The sequence below is a fragment of the Octodon degus genome, unplaced genomic scaffold (genome assembly GCF_000260255.1).
Source record: "Octodon degus isolate 3935 unplaced genomic scaffold, OctDeg1.0 scaffold00025, whole genome shotgun sequence".
NCBI classification, from domain to species: Eukaryota; Metazoa; Chordata; class Mammalia; order Rodentia; family Octodontidae; genus Octodon; species Octodon degus.
Window position 1 is genome coordinate 636,386 of NW_004524601.1, and position 12,285 is coordinate 648,670.

The following is a 12,285-nucleotide window of genomic DNA, read 5'->3' on the forward strand; positions in this document are numbered from 1 at the left end:
TTTACAAATAACTTTTTGAAAAAGAACAGTGATATAGGGCCGGCCAAATAGCTCAGTGGATTAAAGCGCCTACAAGCAGGTGCAGGGGCCGCCCCAACCCCCGAGATGTGTTGAGACAGCAATTGAGACTGGGCGTGGTGGCACATGCCTGTAGTCCCAGCTCTCAGGAGGCTGTAAGTAGGCAGATCACTATGAGTCCAATCTAGTAATGAGACCCTGAACACCCTGTAGACCCTTCCCTAAAAATACAAAAAAAAAAAAAAAGAAAAAGAGCAGTGATAAACAGTGAAAGAGAACAAGTTTATGTATGATAATGGTAAATTACAAAGGACAGTGATATTTTCTGAGAATTTATATTTTGAACTATCACCTTAACCTTTTACATGTTTTCAGATGGAAAGGTTGTTTTGTTTTATTTTTTGGGCTAGGGAGATAGCTCAGCGGCATAAGTACCTGTCTGGCAAGGGCATAGTCCTGAATGCGACCCCCCAGTACCAAAAACCAAAAAAGAATGAAACTATTTTATTTTTTTTCTGGTGCTGGAAAACCTCACACACACTAAGCGGGTACTTTACCCCTGAGCTGTGCCTGGCCCCGAGTGGGGCATAAGGTCTCATCATCTGCTATGGATGGTCTTCTTAGAGAAAAAACCTTTATGTTAGGGATTTGTAATCATTTTAATGGTTGTAGACAAAACTTAGCAAATGTTTTTAATGTTATTACATTTTTGTACTAAAAAGAATCTTTAAACTTTTTTTTTTTTTTTTTTTGGTGGAATGGGGGATTGAACTCAGACCCTTGTGCTTGCCAGGGAAGCGCTTATTCTACTGAGCCATCTCCCTGGCCCCTAAACTTTTTTTAAGAAACAAATACACTTCCGGTGTAGTGGTATATACTTCATCCCAGTGGCTTAAGAGGCTGAAGCAGAGAATTCCAAGTTTGAGCCCAGCTAGGGCGGCTCAGTGACCCCGTCATAGGATGAAGACCCTCCATGAAATCCTGGCATATAGAGAGGACGCTCTGAGGGTCTTTGACGTGTTACACATCCTTAGTTGATGAATGCATTTCTAAACCTGATCAGAGTCTGTTAATGGCTCCTCATAAGCACAATCTGAAGAAACAGTTCTAATTGGGACTGATTGATAATGTGGTTTGAAGATGATTTTTTTTTCTTTTTTTTGCAGCAAACTCTACGTAACTTATTGAGCAAGGTTTCTCCTTCCTTTTCCCCTGAACTTACACAATTAAATCAACAACATGAAAAATTATTTCATAAATGGATGCTGCAGTTACAGTAAGTATTGCTGGTTTCTTGTTTGTTTTTATCTCTTTGAGACAGGGGCTTGCTATGCAGTTCATACCGGCCTTGAGCTCACTTTGTAGCCAGGCTGGTTTTGAGCTTGCAGTGATCCTCCTGCCTTAGCCTCCTGAATACAGGATTACAGATGTGTGCTGCCACACCCAGCTCTTGTATTTTGTTTTGTTTTGTTTTTGTTTTGAGACAGGGTCTCATCTATGTAGTTCAGGCTGGCCTTGAATTCATGGCTCTCCTGCCTCAACCTCCTGAGTACTAGGATTGCAGGTGTATGCCACTATACCCAGCTCAGTGTTACTGTAAACCTTTGAAAAAAAAAAAAAGAAAAAAAAAAAACCTCCTAGTACTCAGGAGGTTGTTTTTACAATTAACTTGATACATTTATTTACATTAAAAATAAAATATATTTTACAGTTTTATGATTCAGATATAGAAATATTACTTTATTGTTTATCTTTTCATAAATTTTTGTTTTTAAAAATGTGTCACTGGGGGGCTGGGGAGATGGCTCAGTAGAATAAGCGCTTCCCTGGCAAGCTCAAGGGCCTGAGTTCAATCCCCGGTTCTGCAAAAAAAAAAAAAAAAAGTGTCACTGGGCATAGTGACACATGCCTGTAATCCCAGCACTTAGGAGGCTGAGGCACATAGATTCCTTCAAGTTCCAGTCCAACCTGGGCTACAGAGTGAGTTCAAGTCCAGCCTGAACAGCATAGGGAGACCCTACACTTTTGCTATCAAAAAGACCTAAATAAGGGCCAGCCAAAGAACTCAGTGGATTAAAAAGTGCCTACAAGCAGGCGCAGGGGCTAGGGGTTCGATGATACCTGGGCCTGCCATGCCAGCCCCGCCCTGGAGCACAGAGATGGTGCTTGAGACTGGGGGTGGTGGCACGCGCCTGTAATCCCAGTTCTTTGGAGGCTGTAAGCAGGAGGATCACTATGAATCTGATCTAATAGTGAGACCCTGAACACCCTGTAGACCCTTCCCTAAAATAACAGAAGAAGAAAAAAAAAACCTAAATAGGATCAAAAGCCTAAAGAATTTAAAAATAAGTGAATAAAAATGTATGTCATCAAATTAATAGCTCTCAGATTATTATCCAGTTTTTCATAGTAAAGCTTCTAAGATGAAAGCATATATATATATATATTTTTTCTTTTTGTGTAACTATATAATATATACATTCAAAATTTCATGAAATCTCTTCTGTGAACATTTTACTGTTTTAAAAGTTATTTATTTACTTATTTACTTATTTATTTTGCGGTACTGGGGATTGAACTCAAGACCTTGTGCTTGCCAAGCAAGTGCTTATTCTACTGAGCTATCTCCCTGGTCCAAAAATTACTATTTCTTAGAATACTCTCGGTATTCGAATATTGCAGATTAGCTTTTCAGTTGCTGTTAGAGCACCGAGAAGTGGCCAAGATCAAATCCTAGTGATGACTTTCCTCTCTTGCTTGCATTAGAAGGACTTCAGCTGGGTGTGGTGTCTCAGGACACTGAGGCAGAAGGACTGAAAATTCAAGACTAACCTGGTCTACAAACAGACCCCATCTCAAACAAAAAAAGAAAAAAAAAACGGGCCAAAAAACAACAGCAGGAAATGCTAGAAGTGCACTTTGGCGTGAAGTTGCCCACACATTCAGAGGAGTCGTCCTCAGGATCAGTGAGGCAGGGTCCCCAAGCACAGCGTGACATGGCTGCCCCAGCGTGCTTGGGTTTTCCTGGGAGCTATGTTGTGCTGAGAAGAGGGTGATGGTTGCGCCGCGGGGCCTCGCTGTCTCAGGAGCCGCTTGTGGAGCTGAGTTCTGCACTCCTCTCCCGCACCCACCCCCTGCAGCCAATTCTTCTTTCCCAGGAAGCCAGCCCAATGGTCTCTTTGCCCCCAGCCAGACCTGCCCTTGCTGTTCTCCACCTCCCAGGGCTGTCTCTCTGCTGCTCCCCTGTGACTCAGCTGTCATGCATTGCCAGAGACCACCCTCTGCCACCTTGGCGCTGGCCCTGGGTCCCCTCCTCTCTACACTTCCCTCATGCCCTGACCTCACCTGGCGCAGCAGGAATATTAGTCTGAGTGCGGGTTGGAAGCTTCTCCTTGGGCTCCCTTAGGAAAGTCAATGGAGATCAGATAGAGTTCATCTTTTGATACCCATTGAGGCCACAGAAGGGTCTGGGATGGAGCTAAGTAGTGTGGCACATGAGGCCTTGGATCCAGAGTACTCTCCTCTGAAACCTGTCATTCTACCTGCCCATCCAGGCAGTGAAAAATACCTCTGACTTACACATTTGCCTCTTTAGCAGAAAGTCAGCTCACCTTGAACATGCTCTTGCTTGCCTTCTTCCACCATGAACCAGTCTCCAGGTCACTGAGGCCAGCGCATTTTTCATCTTAGGCAACCTCACCCTCTTCTTTCCCATCCATTCCCGAGGGCGCTGCATGACTTCCTAAAAGATATGTGGCTGTCCCACTGGAAACCTTCCAGCTACCACTTCATAAGCTTAAAGTAAAGAAATTGTTTGATAACAAAACTTGGTGGTAAAAAGTTCAAATGGTGAATTTTCTGAATGTTCTTTCCCAACAGCCTTGGCTTCAACATTGTGCTTTATGGTTTGGGCTCTAAGAGAGATTTACTAGAAAGATTCCGAACCACGATGCTTCAGGACTCCATTCATGTTGTCATCAATGGCTTCTTCCCTGGGATCAGTGTAAAGTCAGTAAGTTTCAAAAATGCTCAAGGTCAATCCCTGGTTCTGAAAAAAAAAAAGCTCAAGGGACAATACTGCTGGGCTACCCGTCCAGCCCTGAGCGTGCTTTCTTGTCCTAGGACAGGAACTCAAAGGACGTCTCAGCCTTCACACTTGATAGATTATGAAGTATGGAAGGACTCAGAAGGACCTCATTTAAACTGTCTTCAGGGGCCGAGGAGATAGCTCAGTGGCGTAAGTGCCTGCCTAGCAAGCACAAGGTCCTGAGTTCAATTCCTAGTACCAAAGAAATAAAATAACATAACATAAAATAATAAAATAATTCTGGGGGGCCTGCCCATTAGCTGAAGTGTTTAAGTGCGTGCTGAAACAAAGCAGTCAGGCTCAGGATGCTGTGGTTTGATCCCCTCATCCTCAAGCCAAATCAGACCTGCCCTGAAGGCAACCTGAGCACCCCCCCAAAAAAAACAAATGAATAAATGAATAAAATAATTCTGTCTTTGAAAGCCCAGCTGTATAACCAACTGATGTGTATTATAGTTTAGGAAATGTTAGCTAAAAAGCAAAAGTCTATAATTTACACATGTTTATCACGGGTCATCTTCATATGCTCCATTTCTCTATCATTTAAGAATTAATTTAAAGCTGTTAGATGTTAGATATTAACCAATGAAGTGTTCCTTTCTTGAAGCATCCTTAGGGTATGTATGCTGTTTCCTCTGATAAATATGTAGTGTTCTAATTTTCTCACAGTTGGGGGTTATTGCTAGGTTTTTTTTTTGTTTGTTTGTTTGTTTGTTTTTTTGGTGCAACTGGAGATTGAACTCAGGCCCTTGTGCTTGCCAGGAAAGTGCTTATTCCACTGAGCCATCTCCCCGGCCCCTTTTCTTAGTTTTTGTTGCCTATTTACTTTATCTTTACACCTTTACTCCCCTTCACTGTTTCCTTGAAGTCACAGCTCATGCAAAAAATAAATAAATAAATAAAATAAAAAGAATTTGTACTTAAGTATCCATTAGAATTTTTTTTTTTTTCTTTCTCTTTTTTCTTTGGTACTGGGATTGAACTCTGGACTTGGCACTTGCCAGGCAGGCACTTATCCAGTAGAATGTTTTGGATTTTATTTTTTTATTTTTTTTTTTTTTGGGCTGGCTCAGAATGCCTTCAGGGCATGTTTGGCTGGCTGGAGTTGTGGGGATCGTACCACAGCAACCTGAGGCTGACTGCTTTGTTGAATCAGCCACTTAAACAACTGAGCTAAGGGGCAGGCCCCTCCACTAGAATGTTTTAAAGTGAGTTTTAGATTAAATAACAAGTCCAGGGCTGAGTAGATAGCTCAGTGGTCTAAGCACCTGCCTGGCAAGTGCAAGGACCCGGGTTTGGTCCCCTGTCCCACGTACGATGCCAGCCCTGCACAGAGCCGAGCTGGCCTCCAAAACCTGGTATGGTGGTTCACACTTGTAATCCCAGCACTGGGGAGGCTGAGACAGGAGGATCACTATGAGTCCATGCTGTGTAGCAAGATCCTGTACCAAACACATTTAAAAAAGAAAGATTTTTTAAAATTAATATTGAAATTTTTTTTAAAAAGTCCAGAACAGGGGCCGGGGAGATGGCTCAGTGGAATAAGCACTTCCCTGGCAAGCACAAGGGCCTGAGTTCAATCCTCGGTTCCGAAAAAAAAATGTCCAGAACAACTTTTATTTTATTTTATTTTTTATTGAGAAATAAGTATGAATGAGACAGTTTCACAGCTGATTAATAGGATAGTTTTGATAATCAATACACTGTACATTGTTATCTTCTTAGTGGTTATCCATAGTACAAGAAGCAGACAGGATATTCTGTCCAAACACTGTTAGTACACCTTTCTTATTGAGTTAAGTGAAAGTAGCTGTAAATTTATCCTATTTTGTATATATAAATACAAAATGATCTTTCCTTTGTATCCTTTTTTTAATCTTAATTTTTATTTATTTATTTATTTATTTTTTTGTCCTGTCAGAGGTGAATATTCGATTGGCATCTAAATACTATAGGGGTTTGAATTCAACTAAATGATCTAACACTGTCTAGCAGCAGTCTATATTAGTGGGTTATCCTCAGAAGTTATTCACTTAAGCCTTTTACAGCTCATCATATTAATATGGATTTACTTTCTCAGAACAACTTTTGGGGCCGGAGAGATAGCTCAGAACAACTTTTAATCTGTAAGAAGGATTGATTTGCTAGCTGCACTTGTCCTGTATGTCAGAGTAATGATTGTTGTGGTGCCTCTCGTGCTTTCGTGGTGCAGATCCTGAACTCTGTAACAGAAGACATCCTTGGTCATACGGGCACTTTCCGAAGCGTTCTGGATCAGCTAGACTGGATCGTAAACAGATTTAAAGAAGGTAACATGAAGTAAATGATTTGTAGCTTTGAGGGGTAAACATTGTCTGCATCGGCACAGATGAGAATGATTATCACTTTGGTGATCATTTATACGCTGCTCGTGCTTGGCTGTTGGGGCGCTAATTTGCAGTCCTGCCCAGCCTCCCTGGGTGTGGGACTAGAGGTATGTGCCATCATGCCTGGCCTGCCCACCTTGTTTTGTTTGTTTGTTTGTTTACCTATTTCTTTTACTAAAACCATTTGTGGCTGGCCACCTGTCGTTGTCTGCAGCCCATGCCTTGCTTCAGTCCCTAAGATACATAAGAGGGCAGGGCAGCCTCACCCTGCACTGTTCTCTGACTCCTTCCTGGGGACCTGGGGAGCCCCTGAGCTCTCCGTGCTTTGTCTCCTTCGGTCCTGCCACGGCTTCCTGCGAAGTCCTTTTCTTCTGTCTTAAAAGCCCTGTGTGGTGTCCCGGGGGTGCCTGCCCTGCCGTGCCGCGCGTGCACACCTGCACCTGCTGCTGGCTGGTGCTCACACCTTGCTGAGGGTGCGGTCCGGGGTCGAGCATGTGGTGCATGTGTGAAGCCCTGGCGTCTCCCCAGCACCACCACCACAAGAATCTTTCACTGGGCCTGCCTGAGGTTCTGGAGATTGAGCCCACGAGCTCAGTCCTCACCCTACTTCTTCCTTCCCTCATTCATTCATTTCTGGTTTATTGAGCCAGGGTCTCACTCTGCAGTACAGGCTGGTTTTGAACTCCCTATGTAACCCAGGCTGGCCTCAAACTCATGATGATCCTTCTGCCTCAATCTCTGAACTGTTAGGATTACAGGCATATGCCACATGCCCAGTTTATTTTTTATTTAGAGACAGTCTCATATAGTTGTCCAGGCTGGGCTTAAACTTGCAGTGTCCTGCTTCAGCCTCTCAAGAGTGCTGGCTTACAGGCATGTGCCACCATGCCCAGCTTGACAATGTTATTTATCCTGTTTATTTACAATAAATAACTACTATTATTTACACTTTTCTGTATTTATTGTTTATTATTTGTAAATAATTTTATTTATTGTTTATTTGTTTGTTTTTGAGACAGGATTTCGCTATGCAGTCCAGACGTGCCTTTAACTCACTGTGTAGCCCAGACTGGCTCAAACTCACAGCAGCCGTACTTCAGCCTCCCACGTGCTGGCGTCCCATCCTGCTCGCATGCACTTCACTACCCAGGCATTTGTGTGTGGTAGAGACTTCACAGGTACTTACTGAATGTTATAGTTGGATTCCCTTTCCTTTCAGATTCTTCTTTAGAACTCTTCCTTGTTATCCACAACTTGGACAGCCAAATGTTGAGAGGAGACAAGAGCCAGCAGATCATTGGACAGCTGTCGTCTTTGCGTAATGTGTTCCTAATCGCCTCTGTTGATCACCTCAATGCTCCTCTTAGTAAGTCACGTCTCGCTGCTGTCTTTATTCCTTTTTTCTTTTCTTTTTTCCGGAACCGGGGATTGAACTCAGGCCCTTGCACTTGCCAGGCAAGCGCTTATTCACTGAGCTATCTCCCCAGCTCCTGTTTTCCTTTCTTTTTGGTAGCCCAAATCAAACTTAGGACCTCATGCTTGCCAGGCAGGCTGTGCCATTGAGCTATCCTGGCCCACTACTTTTCTGATTAGTGTTACAAAGTTTTTTTTGTTATGTTTTAAGTATCTCCATACTTAAAGATACAGGTTGGGGCCAGGGAGATAGCTCAGTTGAATAAGCACTTCCCTGGCAAGTGCAAGGGCCTGAGTTCAATTCCTGGTTCTGGGAAAAAAAAAAAAAAGATACAGGCTGGATAATGTAGTGGTATATGCTTACAATCCAGTACAAAGTAAACTAAGGCAGAGGGTTCCTGAGTTCAAGACCCACCTGAGCTATTTATTGAGACCTTTTGTCAAAGGAAAAACAAACAGTTGGGGTATGAGGGCACATGCCTGTAATACCTCACAGTGGGAGGCTGAGGCAGAAGGATCTTTTTTAAAAGTTTATTTATTTATTTATTTTTGTATTTTTTAGGGAAGGGTCTACAGGGTGTTCAGGGTCTCACTACTAGATTGGACTCAGTGATCCGCCTGTTTACAGCCTTCCAAGAGCTGGGATTACAGGCGTGCCCAGCGCCACTATGCGCAGGTTCACTTGCCATCTCAGCACACCCCAGGGGCGGGACTGGCACAGCAGGCCTGGGGATTGAACCCATAGCCCCTGCACCTGTTTGCAGGTGCTTTAATCTGCTGAGCTTTTTCCCTAGCCTGAGGCAGAAGGATCTTAATTAGACCCTGTCTCAAAATTTTAAAGATTTTCAAAAGGGCTGGGAATTGGTACACATCTGTAATCCCAATACTCAGGAGGCTGAGGTATGAGAATTGTTGCAGGTTCAAGACCTGCCTGGGCTACAAAGTGAGCCCAAGGCCAGCCTGAACTGCATAGTGAAACCACCATCTCAAAAAGACCAAAAACAAAAACAAAAAAAGCTAAGGATATAGCTCATCAGGAAAGACCTAGATTTAAGACCCAGTACCAAAAAGAAAAAACACGTGCTCCTGCCACCTAAAAGATAGTTATACTTAGTTTAAATTAGTTCTTTTGTAGTATGGCAGATTGAACCAGGGAGCCCTAAACTACACCCCTGTGTTCTATTTTTATTTTATTTTGAGATAAGGTCTCACTCAGCAGTCCAGGCTGGCCTGGAATTGGTGATCTGCCAGTCTTAGGACCCTACACATGCCTCATAGTATCCAGCCACAACAGCATCCTTAAAAACAAAAGCTCACATACCAAGAAGGAGTGTTTTCGAGGAGAACTCACATAATAGTTGTTCAGGCCTCTTTGGGTTTTTTCTATTTTTATGTATTTGGTTGTTGCAGGGTCTCACTATGCAGCTCAGACTCTTGGTGATCTTCCTGCTTTCAGCCTCCCCAGTGCTGGGATTATAGGTGTACGCCACATGCCTGGACTCTGACCGGCTCAGCCCGCTTTGGGGGTGGGACTGGCGTGGCATGTGGTGCTGGGATCAAACTGCAGTTCCAGTGCTTGCCTAAGCAGGCCCTTTAGTCCACTGAGCTATCTTGCCAGATTCTTTGTACTCTTGGTTATTGCTCGCTCGCTCGCTCGCTCGCTCGCTCTCTTTCTTTCTTCCTTTCTTTCTTTCTTTCTTTCTTTCTTTCTTTCTTTCTTTCTTTCTTTCTTTTTTGCGAAGCTGAGGATTGAACTCAGGCCCTTGTGCTTGCCAGGGAAGCGCTTGTTCAGTTGAGCTATCTCCCTGACCCTTGTAGTGTGTCTTTTACAAACTTAATTCACATTCTTTGTGATGATGCTGCAGAACAGAATATTGAATTGCTGATTTTTAAAAGATGCTTGATGGGGCCGGGGAGATGGCTCAGTAGAATAAGCACTTCCCTGGCAAGCACAAGGGCCTGAGTTCAATCCCCGGTTCCACAAAAAAAAAAAAACTTGATATTTTATTGTGTATTGAATGAGCAAAGAAAGATTCAGCTGGGATTAAAGTGCCTGCAGAACAGGCACAGTGGTTGGTGGTTTGATCCCCAGGCGTACTGTGCTGGCCCCAGTCCCAGGGTATGCTGAGACAGCAATTGAGACTGGGTGTGGTGGTGCACAATCCCAGCTCTTGGGAGGCTGTAAACAGGCAGATCACTACAAATCCAATCTAGTAGTGAGACCCTAAACACGCTGTAGACCCTTCCCTAAAATACAAAAAATTAAAAAATAAAAAAGATTCAGCTATTAAACTGGGCATGGTGAATCCCAGCACTCAGGAGGCTGAGGCAGGAGGATCCTTGCGAGTTTAAGACCAGTCTAGGCTACAAAGTGAGCTCAAGGCCAACCCAAACTGTACAGGGAGACCAAGATTCAGATTTTGATTGACAGCGACCTCAGATTGTGAGTTACTGATTTGGACAAGGAATTGGTTAAAAATGAAGTTTTAGGAGTCTCTTTATTTAATGGTCTTCTGGAATGAAGTCTAATAAATGACAGCATGAAAACATTTTGTGATTCTTCTCTCTGCTCGTGCTAGTGTGGGATCACGCGAAACAGAGCCTTTACAACTGGCTGTGGTACGAGACGACCACATACAGGCCCTACACCGAGGAGACATCCTACGAGAACTCACTGCTGGTCACGCAGTCCGGCTCGCTCCCACTGAGCGCCCTGATGCACGTCTTGCGCAGCCTCACCCCCAACGCAAGGTGAGGAGGAAAAGGTTCCTCTTGAACAGCTGCACATTGCGGGCTAGGGCGCAGCCCAGGACTGCAGCACTTGCCTGGGCCCTGGACCCCATCCCCAGTGCTGTGAATAGATTAACTAAATAACGAAATACTAAAAATCGTCTTTCAAGTTGGATAGAAAATTCACTTTCTTAAACTCTAAGCAAGTGGCAGGTGGAACTGTCTTAGGGTGTAAGAGCAAAGCTTATTCAAAAAGCACGCTGGGCAGACGCATACGTGCCAGATAGCTCAGAGCTTTCCCGCTCAAGTTCGTCCCCTTCTTTTCCAGACACATAGCAATTAGGATTAATGTAAAACAGCAGCCAAAAGGGATGGTGGCCAGGACCTGGGGACACCTTAGTGATAGACTTGCCTGGCATGCACCAGGCCCTGGGTTCAGCACTGCAAAAACTGGGTCAAAAATAGATACCTCAATGTGTCCAACAGCCACAGCCCAGTGTCAGAACCAGCGGTTCCTCTGGCCCAGAGAGCTTATGCAGGTTTCACTGCTGGTAGGTGTGTGTGTGTGTGTGTGTGTGTGTGTGTGTGTGTGTGTGTGCAGCTGTGCGTTATGTGAGCCCTGAAATGCTAATTTTGATGAACTGTTGTTGGCCCTACAAACTGATTTGGGGGCCAGTGATTTAGCTCAACAGTAGAACACTTGCTTAGCATGCTTGAGTTCTGGATTTACCCCCAGCACTATAAAAAATTACTAATTTTTGCACTGAAGATAAGATTAGTATTGCAATAATACAAGAATATAGAATTATGCATTACATGGTTTTTCTTGCCCCTTCTGCCATGCTGAGGATCCAGCCAGGCCCTGGCATGTGCCCAGCTAGAGCTCTGCCCTCGGCTGTGCCCCTGCCCTGCTCTCATCAGCTGTGTTGGTGGAATTGGGCAGAGAAAAGGTCTGCCCTCCATTTGCAGCCGCACTTAGCATAAAGAACTACTGTGAGCTGGTGGAAGTCAGGTCCCGCAGCCTAAGAGTGCTGGAGCTGGTCGGGTGTGATGGTGCACACCTGTAATCACAGCACTCGGGAGGTTGTGGCAGGGGGGTTACTGACATGAGGGCAGCCTGGGCTACAGAGTGAGCTCAAGACTGGTGTAAACTCAGGATGAGACCCTGTCTCAAAAAGACAGAAATATAAATATAAATACATATATAGGCACTGACTACTTTGATACAGATAGTTTGTTGTTTTGTTTTTTTGGCGGAGGGGATGGGTGGCAGAACTGGAGATTAAAGTCAGGCCCTCACACTTGCCAGGCAAGCGCTTATCTACTGAGCCATGTCCCTGGCCCAAGATAGTTCTTATTTGGGCATACTTAAATATCTGAATTGTCAGCCACTGGCATTTTAAAAAATTTTTTTGGTACCAGGAATTGAACTTGCCAGGCAGACATTTATGCCACTGAGCTACATTCCTAGTCCACTTTTGTTAAATTTTAAGTTATTTTGAAATTTTGGTTCATTCTGCAAAGTTGGTGTGATCTAGTGTTTATTTGGTATGAATATGATTGACTAAGAATCTTCACCAGAATTTGCAGTAGTTACAAAGTGGTCATTCAGGAGGGTCAAAATGTGACTGTAGAATTATTCTTTTTTTTTTTGACTTTTTTATTTTTTTT

The 12,285-nt window shown here is 43.9% G+C and overlaps 1 protein-coding gene across 1 annotated transcript in view; it reads left to right on the top strand.

The window, feature by feature from the left end:
- Positions 1 to 12,285, top strand: part of Orc2 (origin recognition complex subunit 2) — a 58,116-nt gene that overhangs the window by 38,304 nt on the left and 7,527 nt on the right. Inside the window, exons 10-14 of the mRNA XM_023712326.1 lie at positions 1,185 to 1,294; positions 3,898 to 4,030; positions 6,318 to 6,414; positions 7,691 to 7,837; positions 10,464 to 10,635. Coding sequence (XP_023568094.1) covers positions 1,185 to 1,294; positions 3,898 to 4,030; positions 6,318 to 6,414; positions 7,691 to 7,837; positions 10,464 to 10,635 — 659 coding nt within the window. The remainder of the gene's footprint in view (positions 1 to 1,184; positions 1,295 to 3,897; positions 4,031 to 6,317; positions 6,415 to 7,690; positions 7,838 to 10,463; positions 10,636 to 12,285) is intronic.